At 39.7% G+C, this 24702-nt stretch overlaps 1 protein-coding gene across 5 annotated transcripts in view; it reads left to right on the top strand.

Annotated features, from left to right (window-relative positions):
* The window catches only part of LOC131234349 (delta(14)-sterol reductase), an 88257-nt gene extending 65256 nt beyond the window's left edge, over positions 1 to 23001 (top strand). For all 5 annotated transcript variants that reach the window (XM_058231164.1, XM_058231161.1, XM_058231162.1 and 2 more), the window contains 4 exons: positions 1097 to 1173; positions 1754 to 1873; positions 21635 to 21709; positions 22580 to 23001. In XM_058231164.1, coding sequence (XP_058087147.1) covers positions 1097 to 1173; positions 1754 to 1873; positions 21635 to 21709; positions 22580 to 22733 — 426 coding nt within the window. In that variant the 3' untranslated portion in view covers positions 22734 to 23001. The remainder of the gene's footprint in view (positions 1 to 1096; positions 1174 to 1753; positions 1874 to 21634; positions 21710 to 22579) is intronic.
* Positions 23002 to 24702: the final 1701 nt, after the last annotated feature.

The raw sequence follows: 24702 nt of genomic DNA, 5'->3' as shown, positions 1-24702 counted from the left end.
GATCATGTAGGATGATATTTGACAACTTAACCCTGAACTATGTATGAATTCTTCTTAGAATCTTGAGATTTGTAATCATGTTAGCATGGTTTGTGATTTTTTAAATTAATTTAATTTTTCTGATTGATCTCACTGATTAATTGGCTTCATACATTGTTCCTGCATCAAAGAATGAAATTAGTTGCATGATCCTTCTGATCAGGTGCTGCTTCCGCTTTGAATCACATTTTCTAGCTGTTTATACTTGCTAACATTTTGAAAGAGATGCTTCCCTGCTCCCACTCCTGAATCTGTTGCTGCTTCGCATCACGCTTTGTGCAACTATTGGGTGAACACGTCAAAACATCACCCAAACAAAATAACAATGATTGTTCATTCTTAGATGGAAAAAATAAAAATAAAAATCGGCAAGTCCAAAAAATCAGATGCCGATTGCGATCACTATTATGAATATCAACAGCCAAGATCAAATCTGAGAAAATTTTACTAACCTTTTAATGGTGAAAGAACCTCGACAATACTTGGAATATTTTCTTCTCCCCTGTCAGATTCTGCACTCACCTGTACCCTTGGACTAGTGAAGTGGGCCCGACCTTGAAACCACAGACACAGTTAGAAGAGGTGACCAAAGAAGATGAATGGTATCTCCTCGATCAGCCTGCTTTGATACTTGTTGTGAGATTTGAATCTCAAAAATCCAGAAAAGCAGAGAAAGAAGAGAGAGATCATGTTGTGAGATTCTCATGGGGGGGATTGTGCTACCAAGGGAGGGAGGAACAGGTGGAAAGAGAGTTTATTGAATAATTACATTATTGTGGCGAGTTAGCTGGTATACAAAAGATTTCAGTACCTTGTCCCCAACACAGGCAACATATTCTGCAGGTATATGCATAAATGCATTCCTTTAACATAAATTACATCTAAAGTTTCATAGCAACCGGTCATGTATCTCTTGTACTGAGCTCAAGTACAACAGCAATTATTATTATTTGTGCTTGTGAATTGAACCATTAATACCATTATTATCCCTCTCAGTTTCTTCCATGTATTGTCTATGATTCTTTCAAGTGATTTGAATGTTCTATCACTGGTCCAGGGTTGGTGGCTTTTGGGAAACAAAGTGGAGCTAACAAAAGCAGCTGTTGTTGCCAACTGCTTAGTTTTTTTAATTGGGTAAACAAATTTCAATATTTATTGGATAATACTCCAGTGCATAAGAGCATTCCCATGCCCCTAGCTGCATTTGGACATGTGGGCAGTAGCATTGATCTGGACTGTCCAGTAGGTCTAACCAACCTTCTTGAGCTACTGTGGAAAGATCATGCTGAGTGGGCATGGTTGGACCAAATTGATTATTTAGAACCATAAGAAATCCAAGGTGGAGTCCTCTGAATGAAAGATTGGTGATTGGACCTCCTTTTTCTGTAAATGATCTTGACCGTCCACTTCTGTATGCTATTGATCGGATAGTTAGGATAATTCCAACTACTGTATTTTTTTTTTATCAAGGTGGCCTATGAGCAGTGGTTTGGACCAAATGGGGACTGGATCAATGATATGGACCGCTCATGTGTCCACTAGGTGTGTGGAATGTTCCCATGCACTTGTTGCACTAGAGCATTTTTCTTTTTTATTATTTGACAATCAGGATATTGCATTCATTTGGGGAACACCTACCTTAAATAGCAAACTTTGTTAGTAGGCAGTTTCTAGAAATTTCTAGTAGTTTTCAAACTGTCCTTGTCTTGTGCAGGTATCGAGTTTTTAGAGGAGCCAACAAGCAAAAGCATGTTTTCAAGAAAAACCCCAATGCTCATATATGGGGCAAGCCTCCAAAAGTTATTGGAGGGAAGTTGCTTGCTTCAGGTTACTGGTAAGGTTCCGAAAGTTTTCTGTTTTTCTGGTGCATTTGCAATTTATTTTCAAAGCATGCTTTTCTGTTACCACTGGGATTGGTGTAATCTCAGGTTAGGCCTGAAGTTTCACCTGCTTGTGATTTGGGTGGTTGATTCCATTCCTGATTGGCGTGCTGCCACATTTCTGAATGTGCCCTTGGGGGTAATTTAGGTACTGGTGAAGTCTTTACCAGGTAATTAGTTTCTTGTGTTTGGTACTGGTAGTTTTTAGGGAGAGAGAAAAGGGGTACAGTGTTTATTTTTAATTCTTTTTTCATAAGAGAAAAAGAAAAAGCAAAAAAGATCTATTGGAGGTAAATGAAAGTGTTTACATGGTAAAATGTTACTCAACTTGCCAAGTGGAATCAGTTGCTTGCCTTTTAAATGAGGTATTTACAAGGTTTAAAGAGTTTCCACCCCTTTCACCATGGTTCTGAATATTGGAATCAGGGGCGTATCAGCCCAACAGAAGAATGATGCGGTATAGGCATCACCGTCATGTATTGGTATTGGTTGTATTGAACTATATCGGACCACGTCAGTCAAAATTTTATTTTAAGCCAAAGAAATAAGGGGAGATATCAGAAAAAAGGAATACATGAGATATTCAAGAATCTAACCTTTATCAGAAAAACGGAATACATGAGATATTCAAGAATCTGTCCTTTTTTTTTTTTTTTTTTGGTATTTTGGGCATGTATATAATGGTTTATCAGATTTTTTATATATATATCAGAATGTTGCTTGTTGGCTTCACCTGTTGGAAGTCAACCAAACAGGCTCTAATTCAGCACAAGTCAAGCATGATTTAGTGATTATGGTCCATTACATTGGTATACAACAAAAGGAAATTGAAGTTCAAAAAAAGGTGATGGCTTTCCCCTTTTTTTTTTCTCCATAATGGTCAAATCCACTTCGATTTGTCAAATCCCACTCAAATCCTTTGTTTTCATCCCCAAAATAGGTCTAAATCTAATCTAAAGTGACTGTGTAACCCTTCTCCATAGTTTAAATGATTAAAAAAAAAAAAGAGGAGGAAAAATAAGAGAAATTTTGAAAAAAGTTTTAAATTTAGGCTTTCATGGCCAGCTCTGCCATATCGCCCCCAGTTATTGGAGTGAGCCAATATGCCTCGTACATCGTATTAGGCCGATAAGGATATAATATGGCCGTATCGGCCAATACGATACAAATATTCAAAACAATGGCTTTCACAACATCCAGAGCTGTGTAAATTGTTTACAACTTGTAGACATGTATAGTTCTGGACCATGGGTCCTCTTTCTGTGGACCGTGGCCTTCTCTTTGTGGACTACGGGCCTTCTCCTATTTTCCTCTTATTTCTCTCATTATTTTTCTTTCTTTTCTTTTTCCTATTTTTCCCTTGGTTTCAAGGGTATTTTATGTAATTTGGGACATCACTTAATATAAATAAGAAGGGGTCTGGACTTCTAGTTAGAGTTTTTCTCTCCTAGGGGCGTTTTTCTCTCCAACATGGCATCGGAGCAAAAAAAAACTCTTTAGGGTTTTCTCCTTTTCCTCCCTTCTTGATCTCCTTTTCTCTCTTCTCCATTTTTACTTCAATTTTCTTTTCTTTTCTTTCTTCTCAAATTTCTCTCAGTTTGAGAGTCGTTGCAACCTAATCAACGATTGAATGTAATTAACCAGGGATCTTGCTACAGATTCCAATTTTCTTTGAAAAGTCGCTGGACATTTAGTTTTGATTAGGTTTTTGGGGTGTTTTTCTTCAAGTTGTTTGCATAAACTGGTCTGTGGCAACTAGGGCTTGCTGGATATTTTTGTTTGGATAGTTTTTTGGGTTCTTTTTGTCCTCTAATTTATTGCGATTCTTTTACAGCAAGCAATTAGTATTTGAGATTAAAAAAATAAAAATAAATTTGTAAGATAATCAAGATTTGTTGATATTTGGTGAATTTACTCGTAAGATCCCCTTTTCCTTTTTTTTGGTGCTTGATTTAGAACTACAAGGATTGGTATCTTTTTTGAATTTTTGGAAACTGCCAAAAGCAACAATTGGTTGTAGCAGTTATTATTATTATTATTGATTAGTGTGAAATCTTGATGTAGAATGGGTCGCGGATACGATCATGGCTAATATGGACTGAAGAAAAGAAGCCAAGAAGGATCGATGACATTTAGCATGGTTCAACCAATCGACCAATTACAGGTCGAAATTCTGCAAGAAATTCCAGAATTGGTGCTGGACAATTTCTACCAGTTTCAACAGGTTGATAGATCTTGTCGATAGGTCAAAATACTGTTCGACAGGTCGAAATTCACAGAATTTCAAGTTTTAGCCTCGTGATGTTTTTGAGCAATTTCGACCGGTTGACAACAAATCGACGGATGTGGGAATTTACTCGTTTTTTCAGAATTTGTTTCCTTGCTCGATTAAAACTCTTTGATTATGTTTTTAGGGTTTGTTTAGGGTTACTTAAGAATGCAAAAACTCATTTTTTATTCATTCAATCAATTAAGATTCTCAGATTTATATTATCTCTCATGGATTCGAGAAAAATCTCTTGTGGATTCAAGAGTGCCTAGGGGATTCAAGGCGTTTATCGATCGAGGAAGATGGTGATCGACCTTATCATGTCCTTCCCTGCGTCAGTTGGTATCAGAGCCAGGCTTTTCTTTGGATCAATGGCTTTTAACAACGGGTCAGACAATAATTTCATGGACGGTCTCCAGGGAATTATACTGTAATTGTAGCGGCCGTCGAAGCGGCGCAACGAGAAAATCAGCAAGTCATGCAAGGACTGTAGGCTGCCATCGAGCGCATGACGGAGGCTCTAGGGCAACTCCGTGTTCCTGGCGATGACTCGCCTCTGTTAGGTGATGGAATTTGCAATCGTGCGGGCTGCAAGGTGATACAAGTGATGAATCGCAGAATTGGACCTGAGGAGGTGCGATCCAGCTCGATGACATGATCCTCCAACATCTCGGACAAGGCGACGATCGGGTAGATCGGACGGATTGAGAATTCAGGATGAAAGTCGACATTACTAGTTTCAATGAGTAACTCCACATTGAGGACTTCTTGGATTAGCTGCTTGAAGTGGAGCATTTCTTCAACTACATGGAGATCCCTGAGGAGAAGAATGTCAAGTTGGTGGTGTACAAGTTGAAGGGCGGAGCTTCGGCTTGGTGGGAGCAACTTTAGCTTGCCCGAGCAATGCAGACGAAAGCTCCAATCCACAAGTGGCAGAGGATGAAGCAACTACTGCGTGCACGTTTCCTCCTTAACGACTATGATCAAGTATTGTTCCAGCAATACCAAAATTGTCAGCAGGGTAGTCAAATGGTGAGAGATTATACTAAAGAGTTCTATCGTTTGGCGGTGCGGAACGATTTCGTTGAGACTGAATTGCAACAAGTCATCCGATTCAATGACGGGTTGCGTGTTGCGATCCAGGATCGGGTTCAGATGCAACCCGTTTGGATGATGAACAAAGCGATAAAGCTAGCCACCCAAGCGGAGATGCAACTTGAACGAGCCAATATACGGGCCTATCCTACTAATAGGGTAGCCACATCTGGTCCTTCGCAGGGAGCATCACAGACCAAAGGAAAAGAACCTGTAGGGGGAAAGAACGTGTAGGGGAATGAACCGAGACTCGGGGAGTGGACAAGCCATACCCTAAAGAGCAAGGACCACTGTTGTCGGTCCAAGCAAGATCCCAAACCCTTACGGTCGACCAAGGCCAGACCATTGTTATCGATGTGGCCAACCGAGTCACTTATCAAACACTTGCCCATCGATTAGTGGCTAATCTCGGCATTAATGACAGTAGCATTAAAAACACAGGAAGACCCGAATGTTGATGAATTGGAGCACACAGCGGATGATGAGGCCAAAACAGATTGGGTTTCGCAAGATCACGGTGAATCTCTAGTAGTGAGACGGTTATTATATGCACCAAAGGAGGTATACCCACAACGACACAACATCTTCTAAATAAGGTGCATGGTGAATCGAAAAGTTTGCAATGTGATCATCGACAATGGGAGCAATAAGAACATCTCCAAGGTCATGGTGGAGAAGCTACAGCTGAAAACGGATTGACATCCCTTCCCATACACAATCGGCTGGATTAAGAAGGTTAGCAAGACGAAGGTAATTGAACAATGTACTATTTTTTTTCAAGTGGTAAAAATTACAAAGACCAAGTAGTATGTGATGTAGTTGACATGGAGGCTTGTCATATGTTACTTGGTTGAACATGGCAATCAAATCGTGACACTACCCATTTAGGACGAGATATTGTATACATTTTCGTCAAGGATGACCGAAAAACCATACTCACCCTGATGGGCCCGGATGAACCGCCCCTAAACTTCTAAAGTGGAGGAGCGTTCACTCTTAACCATACGGGACTTTGTAGAGTCCAAAGAGACGGGAGAAATGTACGCATTAGTAGTGAAGGGGGAGGATGTGGAACCTACGAATATCCTTGAGAACTTGAAATATTTGCTGCATGAATTCAAAGAAATTTGGCTCGATGATCTTCCCGATGGGTTCCTGACTTGGTCGACCCAATCATGATATTGAAGGATGGGACCTTATCCCCCTATGCGGGATATTCAACACCACATTGATTTTGTCTAAGGGGCTACGTCCTCATTATCGGATGAGCTTGAAGGAGTGCGAGATTCTACAGGGACGAGTGGAGGAACTGATCTGTAAGTGTCTAGTACGAGAAAGCACACGCCGTTCTGACCCTATTAACTCTTAAGAAAGACGGGAGTTAGTGTATGTTTGTAGACACTAAGGCGATCAACAAGATTACTATAAAGTATAGGTTTCCCATGTTGTGGCTATATGATATGTTGGACATGCTTGAGGGTGCAAAATTGTTTTCTAAATTGGATTTGAAAAGTGACTACCATTAAATCCGAATATGGCCGGGTGATGAGTGGAAGACAACTTTTAAGACCAAGGAGGGGCTGTATGAATGGTTGGTCATGCCCTTCAGTTTTTTGAGCGTGCCTAGTACATTCATGCGGTTAATGAACCAAGTTTTAAAACCATTGATTGGGCAGTTCATGGTGGTCTACTTCGATGATATACTTATATACAATTAGAATGAAGTAGGCCATATGGAGCATCTCAAGCAAGTGTTACAGGTGCTAGTCGTAAACAAGTTGTACCTCAATCTTAAAAAATACATCTTTCTGACCAAGAGCCCATTGTTTTTGGGCTTTGTCGTGACTTCCATGGGTATCCGGGTGGACGATGAGAAGGTTAGGAGTGTTGCTAAAATCAAACATAAATTGTCCACAACCCCGGTTCTTGTACTTCCCAGCTTCGACAAACTATTCGAGGTCGAATGCGATGCTTCATATGTCGGAATTGAGGAAGTATTATCACAAGAAGGTAGGTTAGTAACATTCTACAGCGACAAGCTCAGTGATGCCCGTAAAAAGTGGTCGACGTATGAGCTTGAATTATACGCAGTGGTCCACGCATGGCGACATTAGAGGCATTACTTGATTCAATGAGAGTTCATTCTTTACACAGACCATCAAGCTCTTAAATTTATAAATAGCCAGGCTAACGTGAATCGTGTGCATGATAGGTGAATTTCATTCTTGCAGGAATTCACATTTGCACTGAAACATAAAGTCGGGCAGCAAAATAAGGTGGCTGCTACACTTAGCTGACATGCATCATTATTGATCGCTATGAGCAACGAGGTTGTTGGGTTCAACTGCCCCAAAGAGCTATACTCAGAAGGTGACGATTTTAAGGACGCATGGACTATATGCTAGGAAGGATTTCTCTTAAAAGGAAATCAGTTGTGGATTCCATAGAGTTCGTTGCAAGACTATATCATCCAAGAGCTACATGGAGGTGGCCTCGACGGTCACCTAGGGAGAGACAAGACTATAGCTCTTGTGGAGGAATAATACTACTGGCCTCAGTTGAAGTGTGATGTGGGAAAAGCGGTACAGAGATGCCACATTTGTGAGTCTTCCAAGGGGCAGTCTTAGAATATGAGCTTATACACTCCATTGCCTATCCCTGATGGTCCTTGGGAGGACTTATTCATGGATTTTGTGCTTGGTCTGCCGCGGACCCAACATAACATGGATTCAGTGTTTGTGGTGGTGGACATATTTTCAAAGATGGTGCACTTTATTTCGTGCAAGAAGACTCTTGATGCTGCACATGTTGTGAACCTGTTCTTTCAAGAGGTTGTGTGGCTACTGCTGTTTTAAATATCGATACCGGCCGATATATCCCACGATATATCTTGTATCCCTCTTGTGCGATACGAAACACATAAGTAGTGTCGATATATCCTATATGTTCGATCCGGTGAGCATTTTCAATTTTGGATCCCCTTTTTTTATTTTTATTTTTTATTTTTATATTAAATCGCTGTCAAATGGTTATAAATCCATTGGTACTTCATGTTTTGCATGAAAAATCATGGAGTTGGAGCTTTGATTTCGATATCCATTGGTTCTTCATGTTCTCTATGTTTTTTTTTTTTCAAAAATTTCCTTCAATCAGTTATCAAATAAGATTAATTTCAAAGTATTTGATGAAATGATCAGCACATACACTCTAATTTCAACATTTGAGTGTAGGTGGTCTGATTTGGGAAAAATTCAAAAATTTCCCTAATTTCTCCCAAATTGCTTGCAATGTTACACTACAAACATGAAATCAAACATGTATGAGGGTTGATCTACTAATTTGTTGAGTCCTTGTCAATTTTTAGAAAATAAAATTCATTTTTAAAGTAAAAATTAATAGAATATTATTAAAATATTTTTTTTTTTTGGAAATTCCCTTCAACCAGCTGTCAATTCAGACAAATTTCGAAGTATTTAAGGTGTTTGATGATCATTCATACACTCTAAATGTTATGCATTCAATATGAATATAGTTGCATTAGTGAAGTTAGACAGCGCATAGAAACCTATTATATGCACTTCTTTTTTGAGATCTTATTGTTTAAAAGTGTATATTAAGTTCTTTTTTTAACAATCCCTGAAGTTTCATTGGAACATTCAACTATTTTCCCAATGTTTCCCAAAAAGTATGATAAATTACCTGATACAAACGATATATCTCGTGCGATAACCGATACGTATCTGTATCCCAAGGATACAAGACATAACGCGATACCGATATTTCAAACACTGGCGGCTACATAGTGTTCCTAAATCCATCACATCCGATTGTGATACGAAGTTCCTCAACCACTTTTGGAGGACTTTATTGAAGCAATTTGAGATTTAACTTCAATTCAGTAGTGCGTATTATCTGCAGACTGATGGGCAAACTGAAATGGTGAACCATACCCTTGGAAACCTCATTCGGTGTATTTCTAGAGATAAACTGAAGCAGTGGGATTTAGCCTTGGCTCAGGCGGAATTCGCATTCAATAGCACGCTGAACCGTTCCACTGGCAAGTCCCCGTTTGAAGTTGTGTACGGACGCGTGCCCCGACATACTCTTGATTTGGTTCCTTTGTCGAAGCTCCCAGGCATGACCGTTGCTGTAGAACATATGGTGGACCAAATTATGGGCATTCGCGCTAATGTTCATGCCAAGTTGCAAGCTTCCAATGACAAATACAAGGAGCCGACTGAAAAACATTGGCATTCGAAGGTGTTTGAGATGGGCGACACCGTGATGGTTCATCTGCGCGAAGAAAGATTGCCAACCGGGATGTACAATAAGTTGCCACCCAACTTCAGTTTAGCAGTGCGTATCATCTGCTCTGCGATGGGCAAATTGAAGTGGTGAATCGTATGCTCGGAAACCTCATTCGGTGTATTTATGGAGATAAACCGAAGTAGTGGGATTTGGCTTTGGCTTAGTCGGAATTTGCGTTCAATAACATGCTGAACCATTCCACTGGAAAGTCCCTGTTTGAAGTTGTGTATGGACAAATGCCCCGACATACTCTTGATTTGGTTCCTTTGCCCAAGCTCCCAGGCATAAGCGTTGCTGCAGAACATATGGCGGACCGAATTATGGGCATTCACGCTGATGTTCATGCCAAGTTTCATGCTTCCAATGACAAATACAGGAGCTGGCTGACAAACATCATCATCCAAATGTGTTCGAGGTGGGCCACAACGTGATGGTTCATCTACGCGAAGAGGGGAAATCGAGGAGCTATGTGCTGACATGCAGATATTCTTTCCCATGTGCCCTGTGCAACAAACAATGTGGCTGATTCCTTAGCCAAAGAGGGGATTGTGAGGATAGGTCTCTGGAGGTGCGGGTCTTTGAAGTTTTGAGGTGAGGTGTTGTATTTTTTTAAAAAAATGTATTTATTTATTTAAATCAGCCCCAACAACCGCTTGGGCATATGGCTTTTTTATCCCTGTTTCGTTATCAACTTGTTTTGTCGAGGGCACCTGTTTAGGGTTTGTTGCCATTTTCTTTTACTTTCTTTTGAATAAATTGCTATTCATAAAAACAGAAAGATTCTTTTTACTCTTCAACTATTCGAAATAATATTTATCCTTTATATCCATGATCCAAGGATCTTTCTTTAAGCACCTTGCACCAATGAAGGACATTCCTTCTATTCTATCTTGACAAGCCATTCTTTAGTGATTGACAAGATGTTCTCTCTACTCCCGAGTCCTGACTGAACTTCGCCAACCCCCACTAAAGGTAAGGAATTTTATTAAGAAAGCATAATTGAGAAGTCTACATGAGGATTACACAACAAATGACCAAAACACCAAAGAATCTAAAGAACAATTAGCAAACTCCTCAAAAGAAGAGGCTAGGCCATAAGATCCAGCTTTGTCCTTCTGAACACCTTGTCTAGTAACCAATTCCAGTTGCGAAGTTTTCTATTGTTTCACTCCCTCCAAATGCACCATACACCCGCTAGAAGAGTTAACTTCCACAACTTTCTTCCCTCTCAATGGATCCCATCCCCATGCCACATGAGGAAAAAAAAGGTCCAATCAACTCTTGGCATTACCCACCTGCAGTTAAAGAGATCAAAGAAAGTGCTCTGGTGGAAACACAATGCATGAATAGGGGATTGATAAACTCTGCATTCCACATGCACATGCTACACATATTAGGCGTGTTCATATTCCTCTTCTGCCCATGATCCACCATGAGAACCCTAATCCCTACTAGCTATGCTAGTGCAATAAACCTGTGTGGCCCCCATACGACCAAATGAATTCTTTTGGTGCTTTCAATGCTCTTGACCCAAAGTTGCGAACCACCCCGTAGAAACTACCAGATCATTCCTGTTCACACATCCAAGAATCCCTCTCTGAACTAGAAGGAGAATGACTCTGTAGAAGGTTCAACAGGCATACTAGATCTCCAAGTTCTATCTCTGTTAAGTTTCAATGGCATGGAGGGGTCCATATTGAGAATCCGAGCACCGGGAAATAAGCAAGTCCAGCTCTGGTGCCAGTCCCAACTTCCAACTAGAGGTGGGTAGGATCCGACCCAACTCGACCGAACCGGTCGGATTCGATCCGACCTAAACTGAAAGCCAGGTCAGGTCGGATCGAGTAGACCCACTCGGATCCGACGCCAAATCGAGTTGAGTTCAGGTCATGTAGCAACTCGATTCGATCCGATCCAATCTGGACCGGAATCGGGTAGTATAAAGTAAGATTTTACTTTTTTTTTTAAACCTTAACCCTTCTTCTACTCAGACCCTAACTCTACCAAAGCCGGCGCTGCCAGATGAACCTTTGTGGCGTGTAACAACTGCAACCATACTAGCCTTCCTATCTTGCTGGTTGAAGCATGACCAGTGAACAAGGCTTGGCTTGGTTTTGAGGTCCTAACCGGTGTGAAAGGAAAGTTTGGGTTGTTGACTCGGGTTTGGCGGACGGCCTGGCATAGTGTGGCACCGCAGCCCGAGCCGAGTTCCTCTCCATCCCTCCTTCTATCTCCTCCTTTCTCTCCCTCTCTCTCTTGATTTCCCTCATCTCCTTTTTTCTCCCTCTTTCTCTCTCGATTTCCCTCTTATTTCCTTTCTAGCATCAAAGTCTCCGGCTCGGCTTGACTCAGCCCATCCGAATCGACCGGACAGACTCTACTCGATCCGACTCGGTTTCCCTGACCGAGTCGAACTTGGTTCGGGCCAGGCCAACAAGGAATCGGTTCGGATCGAGTCAGCCCTGCTGGACTTGGTCCCGAATCGGATCGAGTTCGGGTCAGGTACTTGTAAAAACCGAATCGAGTCGATTGGACCTAATCCGGTCCGACTCGACTCGATGCCCACCTCTACTTCCAACTGATGCTGGTGATTGTTAGTAATTTCTCCACCAGTTCATGCTTGCATTCCAAACACAAGGAAAGCCAACATTTCTTAAACAAAAATTTCAAGTTTGACATGCATGCAAGTTTTGGTGTTGCTTGTATTGGTTTTAAATGTTGTATATGCTGTGTTAGCTTTAAAGATTTTTATTTATTTTTATTATTTTTATTTATTTTTTTATTTTTTTGTGCATCTCTATCAATGGATCTTTACTTCCTTGAGTGCATGCCTTTCATTTTGTTGTGGCACTCTCTTGCTCATGAAGAGTAAACATTCACAACATTTGGTAAGATGCGTATATATCTTTCCGGCCTATAGACACGTATGCTCATCAGTTGGTAGATGAGGCTTTGTTTTTAGAAAGGAAAAGAACAACTACAAGGGAATAATCCCAAAGTCCAAGGAGGGTCTAAAGAGCCCTTCCCTATTGGATTTCATATTGCCTTCTGCAAGTGAATGAAAAAAATTAGTTGGAAAAGCTCCATGTTTCTCAAATCTCTTTGGTTCAATCTGCAAGTCTCCAAAGAAAGCCCGCAGATGCCCTCAATGAGATGACCTGGAAATTGTGAGTGATATCTGAGCCCTAGCTACAGAGCTCTAATCTCGAATTAATTTGAATCAGCAACACCAATTTGCGCTTGCAATGCTGTTTAAACAGTCAACAATGTCCATCTTATCTCTAATAATATCCTGCACTAGCATGGATGGGAATACCAATTGATCAACCATTGAAGCTAAAAGTTCTCCAAACTTTGTTCCACCACCCTCTCTAGCGCCTTTTTTTAGATTATTGGTCTTGAATCCTACAGCTTCCCGAAAATCAAGGTCCAGTACATTATTCTCCATCTCAACCAACCATTCGATTCTTCCAGCTTATTGCAGAAAGATCTGCTTTCTCTTAATAAATGTTGGAAAATTTACAGAATAATATTTTTTCTGTAAAATATGGAAACCGAAAAATGCAAATGAATCTGAAATAAGGACAGGCTGAAGCACATCTGAAACGCTGTCCTTAAAGCGTTATTTGCCCCAACTCAAGTAAATTGAGTATGCTGATAGGTTACAGGCAAACTGCTTCTAGGATACGACGAGCCTGGTGTGGGTCTACGTTCAACAAACACGAAGGCCCACTAATGGAACTCTTGTATACACTATCTGACAGAATTACAATAAAAGAAAAATCCCAAAAGAGAAAAGAGAAGAAAATTTGTGATTTAGACTACTGCACTGGTCAGGTTTTCAGCCACTGGTTCAGTTGAACCGTTCTAGAACACACTGTTGGTCTATTCTTCAAGCTATGGTTCTAATCAACCTTGCTATACTACTGATATTTTGGTCTGTAGGAGAGGAGATGCTTTGATTCGTACTGGGATTGCTGGAGTATGGTGAGATGGTTTGGAAACCCATCTAGGCCCTCCTTTTATAGGCTATGGTGGCTGGGGGTTATCCAGGGAAATAAATCCCATGACTGTTTTCTAGCTGTTGGAGAAAACTAGCTGTTTTATGGCCGTTTTCTGACTGTTGTGCATTGGCCATTAAGCTGCTGCATGCTGACTGTTGTGAGACAGCAGCTAGCCGTTTTCTAGTTGTTGGGCTAGCCATGTAGCAGTTACAGCTGGACCCTACACTAATGACATTGCCGTTACAGATCTGCTGCAACAGCTCTATTTCAGCTCTCTATATATACTAGAGTGCTCTCTATTTCAGCTCTCATTAAGCCATCCGCCTTAGCCACTTAGTTGCTCCGCGACTCGCACACGTCTCGCTCAAGGTCGCGAAAGAGCGACCCTTTGCGACACAATGCAGATGTGCGAAGTGCAAAGTGCACCACTAGCGCCTCTACAGCTACACTACTTCACATGCCCACGTCCTCGCACCAAGACCGAGACCAAGCCTGAGCCCGTGCCCATGCCCGAGCACGAGCGCGGGCGCGAGCGCGCGGGTGTTCCAGTGCTATGCACTAGAACACGCAAGTTCCATTCTCCTTTGGACCATGCGTGTAAGTATTATAATACTCTACATCCTTCATATAAACCACAAAATCTTCTTTTCCCTTTCCCATATGGGATTATTCTTAAAAACCCCCAAAAAGCTTTTTACAAAACTTTTTAATATATTCTATTATATTTTATTTTAAAATATATTTTATAAAATCAATATTTTATAACAATCCCCCACTGATTTTTTAAAAATATATTTTCTCGATTAAACATTTCTGCCAGAATAATCAGCTTATATGCATAAAGAAAGATATCTTTCGATTTTAATCTTCCCTTAGTGTACGTATCTCAAAACTTTATTGAAATGACTGGTAGCTGTAGCGTTGAACCAGTTATTCCTAGATAACAGAGTCGGAGAAATCACACACATTCGCTATGTGTTTGTTAGAGTTCCCACATATTTGCTCAGCACAATTAATGGCCATGTGCTTATCCTAATTCGTGAACGATCACGAGAGAAAACTTCTAACTCTCATGAGAGACGGCACCATCTCTACGTTTATATAGGTGAAATCCTTCCAGTGTCTTCGTTACTATAAGACACTTGTCCTTTAGACTGGAATTCATTAAGAGTTCTAAGACTCAACCCTCTTTCATAACGCTCAGCACTTATCTATTATGGATGATGTTTTATAATTTAATGTTGAAAAACTTTTCACATATCAGTGACTTGTTCTTACCCATTAAACCCAACATTAGAGATTTTCTGACTTTAGATTGAGTTACCCTCACTGGTGGAACTTTGGTTGAAGAGTTTCAACCCCATCCCACTGGATGTAGCCTTTACTACCTCCCTCGGTAGAGGTTTAGTGAAAGGATCTGCCAGGTTATTGCTTGATTTCACATAGGAAATAGCAATGATTCCATCTCGAATCAATTGTTTGACATAATCATGTTGAAGACTGATATGTCTAGACTTACCATTATAAGTGCCGCTACAGGCTCTAGCTAATGTGGCTTCACTATCACAATATAGTGATACAGCCGATATAGGCTTTACACAGAAATGGATTTCTAATAGAAGATCCCTTGGCTACTCAGCCTCTTTGCCTGTTGCAGCCAGGGCTATGAATTCAGACTCCATAGTCGAGTGCGTTATGCAAGTCTATTTCTTGGATCCCCAAGATACAGCTGCACCTCCTAGGGTGAATACCCACCCTGTAGTAGACTTGTTGTCCCCTGCACTCGATATCCAGCTCGCATCGGTATATCCTTCCAATACGGCAGGAAATTCTGAATAAAATAGTCCTAAGTTTTTGGTTGCTTTTAAGTAACCAAAGACTTTACTGATTGCATTCTAGTGTTCAGTACTGGGGTTACTAGTAAACCTACTAAGTTTACTCACAACATATGCGATATCAGATATAATGATTGCATAGCATACGTAAGACTCCCTATAGCACTCGCATATTCCAATTGTGCAACTGTTTTTCCGGTATTTTCTTTTAGCTTGATACTTGGATCAAATGGGGTATTTGCTTCTTTTATATTTAGATGGTTAAACTTGTGTAGTATCTTCTTAATATAATGAGATTGACACAAAGCATAACTCCCACAATGTTTTTTAACTTTGATACCTAAGATGGTATCAACTTGTCCAAGATCCTTCATTTTGAATACAGAAGATAGAAACCTCTTTGTTTCAGTCACACCTTCCATTTTATTACTTATTATTAACATGTCATTAACATATAGACAAATAATAACGATATAACTACCATCTACTTTATAATATATGCATTTGTCAGCTACATTATGTATGAAACCATGAGATAGTATTTTGGAATCAAACTTCTCATGCCATTGTTTTGGTGCTTTTTTAATCCATACAAAGATTTGACTAATCTACATACTTTGTTTTCATTTCTTGGTAGAATGAAACCTTCAGGTTGTTCCATGTATACCTCCTCATTGAGGTCACCATTCAGGAATGCGGTCTTTACATACATTTGGTGGATGTGAAGATGATGTATGGAAGTTAGCACAAATAATATCTTAATGGATGTTATCTTAGCTATAGGAGAGTATGTGTCAAAATAATCTATCCATTCTTTTTGTCTAAAACCCTTAGCTACTAGTCGAGCTTTAAAGGTTTAGATAGTCCCATCAGCGTGATATTTCTTTCTAAATTCCCACTTACAACCCATGGGTCTATAACCTGGAGGTAAGTTAACCAGTTCCCATGTTTGATTTGACACTATGGATTCTATTTAATCGTTTATAGCTTCTTTCTAGAAAGCTAAGTCTCTAGAGGATATAGCCTTTTTATATGTTTTAGGATCATTTTTTATAGTCATTACTATAAGTATTTGTCTTATAACATTTTCTCTATCTCCTTCTACAAGATGGAAAATGACGCGTTGTGAGTCTATGTAGTCATCTCCTAGACTCTTCTCTATTCTTGTTCTTTGACTCCTACGAGGTTCAACAGGAGTTTCCACTATCTGTAGAGCTGTGCTATCTGGTTCTCTATTAGGAGTTTGGATTTCATTATCTTTTGACTCCAAGGATAGTAAGTTTTCAAAGAACTCAACGTCTCTTGATTCTATTAATGTATTAGACTCTATGTCTAGAAGTTTATAACCTTTACTATTTTGTGCATACACTACGAAGGCGCACTTAATAGCTCTTGGTCCTAACTTGGTTCTTTTTGGATCAGGAGTTCTGCAGTATGCAAGACACCCCCACACTTTAAGATATCCTAGGTTAGGTTTTCTACCTCTCCATGTTTCATATGGAGATATTTTATATTTTTTAGACGGAATTCTGTTTAGTATATGGCATGCTGCAAACAGTGCCTCACCCTATAGACTTAGTGGCAACTTTGCTCTTATCAGCATTGAGTTTACCATCTCTATTAATGTTCTACTCTTCCTTTCAGCTATTCTGTTTTGTTGAGGTGTGTATGGTGCAGTACATTGATGTATTAGTCTATGTTTTTCACAGAAGTTATCGAATTCATTGAAGAAGTATTCTCCTCCTCTATCGCTACGGAGAATTTTTATCTTCTTATTTAGTTGATTCTCTACTTCTACTTTATATATTTTAAACATGTTCAATGCTTTATCTTTGCTCTTTAATAGATAAACATACACATATCTAGAGCAATCATCTATAAAGGTTATGAAGTACTGTTTACCTCCACGAGTGAGAATACCGTTTAACTCACAGATATCACTGTGCACAAGATCCAATACTTGAGACGATCTTTCAACACTTGGAAAAGGTTTCTTTGTCATTTTGGATCGTATGCACACTTCATATTTATCGGTTTCATTATCTATGTATGAGATTAAACTATTCTTAGCCATGAACTTTAAGGTACTATACCCTATATGGGCTAGTCAATCATGCCATAGTCCAGCGGATTCAACTATATACGCAGAAGTGCTACTTTCATTCAGATAAAACTTAATCATCCCATTACAAGCATATCCCTTTCCGACAAAATTCTCATTCTTAGACAGAATCAGTTTACCTGACTCGTACACCACCCTTATGCCTGGTTTACCTAGAAGATCCCCAGAAACTAAGTTTCGCCTCATGTCTGGGACGTGCAATACATTTGTCAGAATCACTTTCTTCTCAGAGGTGTATATCAGTTCGACAGTTCCTTTGCCAACGACCTTCGATCGCTTCATTACCCATTTGGACTTCTTGACCATCGGTCAATTCCTCATAGGTTTTGAAGGCTGATTTGTCGTAGCACACATGTACTGTAGCGGTAGTATCATACCACCAACCTGGAACTTTGCCTTGGATAGTATTCACCTCAGTGATCATAGCTGCAATATCGCATTCTTCTACGGCACTTGCTTCTTTTTTAGATTTGCGATATCGGCATACTCGAGTATAGTGGCCGGTTTTCCCATAGACATGGCATGGGCCTTTGAACTTTCCGTTCTTCTTTTGGGCGTTTTTCTTTAATTTCCCTTTATTGGGTTTAAGGGAATCGTCCTTCTCGGGATTCTTGTTTGTGTTCTCTACTGCATGTACCTTGCACGAGGCATTCCCGTTATCATTCTTTCTGTCGCGGTTACGGGATTCTTCCTCAATCCTGAGGTGTTTCTGGACTTGTTCCAGTGTGTAGTCCTCAGTTTTATGCAGCAACTTCTTTCTATAGTCTTTCCACATCGGTGACAATTTTGTGATTATAGCCCCGACTTGGAATGATTCAAGAAGATCAATTTTGATGGCTTTGATTTTGTTTACTATAAGCTGCAGTTCTCGGATTTGGGGCAGTAGCGGTTTGTTACCTACCATGTTGAAGTCAAAATACCTGGCGATGAGAAATTTGTTGGTTCCTCCTTCTTCAGCATTGTATTTGAACTCCAAAGCAGCCCAGATCTCCTTTGCTGATGACGTCTGTTGGTACAGATTATACAGGCGGTCGGAGAGCGCGTTCAGAATGTGTCCTCGATACAAGAGTTCGTCTTCAGCTCGTTTGGTGCGGGCAGCCACCTGTTCAGGTGTGTCTTTGTCGGATGCTTCAGGTAGTGCTTGCAGATTTGGATCTAATATGTAGTAGATCTTCAGCGTCGTAAGAAGAAATTTTAGCTTGTCTTGCCATCTCGTAAAATTGGTTCCATCGAACTGATCAAGACGTATCAAGTCCTGATTTATCAACTTGATGGACGAAACACTGTCCGCTTCCATCACAAATAATGCTTTAAGATTGTTGGAAAATTTACAGAATAATATTTTTTTCTGTAAAATATGGAATCCGAAAAATGCAAATTAATCTGAAATAAGGACAGGCTGAAGCACGTCTGAAACGCTGTCCTTAAAGCGTTATTTGCCCCTACTCAAGTGAATTGAGTATGCTGATAGGTTATAGGCAAACTGCTTCTAGGATACGACGAGCCTGGTGTGGGTCTGCGTTCAGCAAACACGAAGGCCCACCAATGGAACACTTGTATACACTATCTGGCAAAATTACAATAAAAGAAAAATCCCAACAGAGAAAATAGAAGAAATTTTGTGATTTAGACTACTGCACTGGTTAAGTTTTCAGCCATTGGTTTAGTTGAACCGTTCTAGACCACACCGTTGGTCTATTCTTTAAGCTATGGTTCTGATCAACCTTGCTATACTACTGATATTTTGGTCTGTAGGAGAGGAGATGCTTTGATTCGTATTGGGATTGCTGGAGTGTGGTGAGATGGTTTGGAAACCCATCTAGGCCCTCCTTTTATAGGCTATGGTGGCTGGGGGTTATGGTCCATTGAAATAAATCCCATGACCATTTTCTAGCTGTTGGAGAAAGCTAGCCGTTTTATGGCCGTTTTCTGACTGTTGTGCATGGGCCATTAAGCTGCTACATGCTGACTGTTGTGAGACAACAGCCTGCAACAACTCTATTTCAGCTCTCTCTATATATATTGGAGGACTCTCATTCAGTCCTCTAGTCTCCCCTTCATCTAGCCATCCGCCTTAGCCACTTAGTCGCACGATACGGACGTGCGAAGTGCAAAGTGCGCCACTAGTGCCTCTACAGGCACACTGCCTCACATGCCCACGCCCGAGACTGAGACCGAGCGCGTACGCACTGGAACACGCAAGTTCCATTCAACTTTGGACCATGTGTGTAAGTATTATAATACTCCACATCCTTCATATAAACCACAAAATCTTCTTTTCCCTTTTCCCATGTGGGACTATTCTTAAAAACCCCCAAAAAGCTTTCTACAAAACTTCTTAATATATTCTATTATATTTTATTTTAAAATATATTTTATAAAATCAATATTTTATAACAATAAATACTACAATAAATTTGGAATGCAAAGATTCTAGAGAATTTGATCTCAAGGGAGCCTGAAACTGAACCTCCAAGCTTTCGTGGAGTATCATGAACCATAGCTTGGAAACAGACTCCTATGGAAACAGAGACGGTTTTGACCTGCAGTTCTTGCCCCCTAACAAAATTTCATAATTCATGAGAAAAAAAAGAGAGGATTGTCCTGTCCTATGGAAAGATCAAAGGCATTATTCTTCAGATTAAGTTATATGAAAAAACTCAACTGGCTTACCTTTTGACACACATGCATGCCCACACACGCATGCACCCACCCACACACACATAGACAATGCCAACTCATCCAAATAGTTAAATAGAATGAATTAAGAATAAAATATATTTTCACGTTAAGCATAGAATGTAGCAACACAGGTTAATACACCAACACAAGATATTTGGGAGAGATAAGAACAGGACTCATGCAGCCTTCTGTGAAATCCTAGCTGCTCATCAGATCTCCTAGCTGCTCATCAGATCCCCGGCCCAAGAATTGGTTGGTTCGCATCTAGATGCGAACCATTCACATACACTGAATGTGGACCCATTGGACCATTCTTGTGACAACTCCTTTCTTTTGCACATGTACTTTGTATATGGACTTGTTGGTTGATTCTTTTGACTATCCATATCTTTCGTACATGTGATCAATGTTGTCAAATCGCATATGGGATCATGGGCGATCGCATATGCCTATGCGCATATGTGACCGCATATATTTTTTCTTTTTCTTTTTCTTTTTTTTGAATTTTTTTTTTTTTAAAAAAAATGAAAAATAGGGAAAAGTAAAAAAAAAAAAATGATAAAAAAAATAAGAAACTAAGGGGAACTTTCCTAAGTTAATAGATAACTAATTTTACATATTTAAAATACATTTGAGAGAAATCAAATCAATTAAACAATGAATTAAACATAAAGTCATCAATATTCAACAATATAGTTAACAATTATGTAGCAGGAACAAAATCAACAAGCTATTTATTTATTAATGTAGAAAATCAACAAACTATCTTCCTTAAAACTTGAAAGTGCTTGAATCTTGACCTTCCAACTTTTAAGAGAGGGAATGTAGGAGAGAGGCGGAGAGATTAAGACCACTTGGAAGTAGGAAATGAATGTGTGTGTGTGTGTGTGTGTGTGTGTGTGTGAGAGAGAGAGAGAGAGAGAGAGAGAGAGAGAGAGAGAGAGAGAGAGAGAGTTTTGGGGTGAGAATATTGTAAATGGAGGAGGTTTGGAAGCCTTTTTATAGGCAAAAAATAAAAATAAAAAATTTAATGTGCCATGGCCAATATGCGATTCCATACATGGCATATGCGATTGTATTTTTTTGCATATGTGCCATGATCACATACATATGGATACGTGCATATGCGATCGCATATGACAACACTATGTGATGAGCGCACCGACCTGACTTTTTGGGCTAGGGCATCTTCAAGGTTGGCACACGTATGCACATCGTTCAATGTAAGCTATGAATCCCTTTGGTGAGAGACTCAAGTTATGACTTTTCATCACTCATGATTTCTTTGGTGAGAGACTCAGGTTATGACTTTCATCACTCATGATTCCTTTGGTGAGAGACTCAGGTTATGACTTTTCATCACTCATGATTCATTGTAAAATTCGTTCACTTTATTGCAGGGGAGTTGCTAGGCACTGCAATTACCTTGGGGACTTGTTGCTGGCACTGTCATTTAGCTTACCTTGTGGAGCCAGGTAATTTCTCAAACTGGTTTCTAATGGCTCTATGAGGAATACAGGTTAATGAGCCTCAGAAACTGAGGCACTCAACATCACTCAAGTTTTCCCCGTGGTTCATGGGTCAAGACCATTGATCTGATGGGCCTCACCATGGATGGGGGATTCACTGAAAAGATCCCAGATTATAAGATTCTATTGCTTCAATCTTACAGAGACATTACTTTCCACAAATATTAAGGTTAGAATCTTCTGATATGGGAATAAAGGCCAAAGACCATGGCGGTAGGGATGCAACTTGGGCAGGTTGGGTCGGGTTGAAGTTCAACCTGAGCCAACCCAACCTCAAGAGGCCCAACCCACAACCCAACCGAAATGGAACTCCAATCCAAACTCAACCCGAATTCCTCCATGCTCAACTCAACTTGACCCAAATCATCCCAACCCGACCCAGATACATGTGATTATTCTCCATATGACCTAACCCGATCTGAGTTTGCTCAACCTGGACAACCCGAGGACCTTGACAACCTGACCCAACACGAACTGATCTCGGGTTAATCATGTTCGGGTTGACCTGAACCCAAGTTGCAGTCATACATTTCAGGCCTCACTTGTCGAAACCAAAAACTGATGAGCCCCACTCACCCGAACTGAAGACCCAAGCATGCTTGGCTTGCCTATAGGGTCCTTGCTCTTGCCCCTGTGTTAGACTCACAAGAGTTTCAACAGGAGGTCATGGGTTCGAGTACCCATTGTGGTGAAATCTCACTGTGGTGTGAGTGTGTGTGTAAAAAAAAATAAAAATACTTGTCATACCTATAGTTCCTATCAGATAGAACAACGTAGAAGGCCAATCATTACTCAACATCTTTACCCTTCTTGCAGTTCTATAGTTCCATACTTCTACCCATCGTATCTTCTTATTCTGCTGATATGGAGAGAGAGAAGAGATGAAGCTCGGTGTGCACAGAAGTACAAAGAAGACTGGAAAGAATACTGCAAGCTTGTTCCATGGAGGATATTGCCTTACATCTACTAGAAATGAACAGTGGGCGTCTGCCTGTTATAAAACCACTCGACATTTTCAAAAGGAATGTCTACATGAATCATACAGATTAGATGTAAGCAACACAAGACTTCCTTCCAAGAGAGGTTTTGTAGCTGTAGGAAGGAACATGCACTTCTTGTTTTATTCTAGCATGTACCTTTGGTTGCCGATGGGATCTATACTCATCTCTTTTTGGATAATTTCATGAAGCATTCAGTTATCTTTTATGCATTATTCTTAAGCTAATTATCTTTCTATACTTGTCTAAGCTTGGGTCCATCTTATCTTTATGCTTGTTTAGGATCAGTCAGCGAGATTAACGGCTTGCTTTCTATATCTCCTGAATTGGGATTATAGAGGATGTTTGGTATTTCTTCTGTTGGGCACTTGCAGCAATGTGGCAACGGAAACCTCATTTGGATCTCCGTTTTCCACCTATTTCTGCCTCAAACTGTATTGCTATTTGTTTCAGTCGATGAAGCAGTTTGGCGATCCCAACGGCCTAAAGGGCATCTAACACACTTCGGGTATTATAAATGGTGACTGACGCGTAACTCACTAGATTGCTGAATTTTTTATATTCAAATGAATCAGTGATGCGACAAAAAGGAAGTGGGCCCATTTCTAAATTGCTGCAATTCGGTGTCCTTTTATCCATTCAATCTATAAATATGGCCCATCTCTGAACGATGACCTTCCAAAATCAGGTGATGGATGTGATTGGTGTCAAACCGCAATCGATATGCCTTTTTCGTAATGACTCATCCACAAGGCGGCCCACTATTTAGGCATTCAGTGTCCATTGCCATGTCAACCAATCAAAGCTTTGTAGATTTGGGGCCATTAGCTGATTGCTACCCATAGATTTGGGGCCATTAGTTGCTACCCACTGCATGACATCTAAACCTCATCATCTTGTTAGTCATTAGGCCTTATAACCGAGGTATTGGGTATGTTGTGGCCTGACAGCTTGTTTCCATGCGATGATCCAAGATGCATTTCCATCAACATTGTTGAAAAATGGATTCAATTTTTAGGAGCCGTGCTTATTTTGCAAACAAAAATTCCATATTTACATTTAAGGGCTTGTTTGTTTCACCAATTATAATAGTAATGTAAAAGAAAAGGGACATGATTACAAATTACTTGTATCTTGACATTCACTATATTTAACTGTAATGATGATAATTTTACATTGTTTGACTTATTCCTTGTAAAAATGTAATGATGGCAATTTTGGATTATTTAAAATTCAAATCATTATCAAGATAATTTGATATCGTAATTTGAATTGGAAATTCCATAGTAATATCATGAAAAAGTGCAATGATTTCTCTTAAATACATCAATGTTTGACTATCAATCTTGATGTTTGGTTTAGTTATGATAAAATTGTAATGATGATGCATTCTCCTTACATTAATCGGGTAATTGGCGAAACAAACAAGCTCTAAAAAAGAGTCATCTCGTATATTGCATTAATTGACAATTCATATATTGGTTTATCTGTCGTGAAATTGTAATGATGACATTTTTACATTACTTCAATACCAAATCATTATTAAAACACATTATTATCATTTTTTTGATTATAAAAGTACAATAATTACAAATTCCTTAACTTGTCTCCTAGATACATATGTATTTGACTGACAATTCTTATGTTTGATTTAGTTGCAGTAAAGTTACAATAATGACATTTAAAAAAAAAAAAAATTTATCAAAAATTTCAGCTAATCAAACAAGCCTCTAGAGATTCCCAACTGTAGATAAAGTTAGCTATTATTTGATAAAAATCATAGTGTTTCCATCAAACCAAGGAATGCATTTTTATTTTTTTTGTTAATTAATTTTTTTTTCTACCCAGCTATATTATTATGGCCACTAGCGAAGTCAAGGTCTTTTTCGTCCTGTACGGCAAACAGTATCTTTTACATATAGTCAAACCTTGTACAAGGTC

The sequence above is a fragment of the Magnolia sinica genome, chromosome 19 (assembly GCF_029962835.1).
Source record: "Magnolia sinica isolate HGM2019 chromosome 19, MsV1, whole genome shotgun sequence".
NCBI classification, from domain to species: domain Eukaryota; kingdom Viridiplantae; phylum Streptophyta; class Magnoliopsida; order Magnoliales; family Magnoliaceae; genus Magnolia; species Magnolia sinica.
The sequence above is the reverse complement of the archived record's forward strand: the minus strand, read 5'-3'. Positions and strand labels throughout refer to the sequence as shown.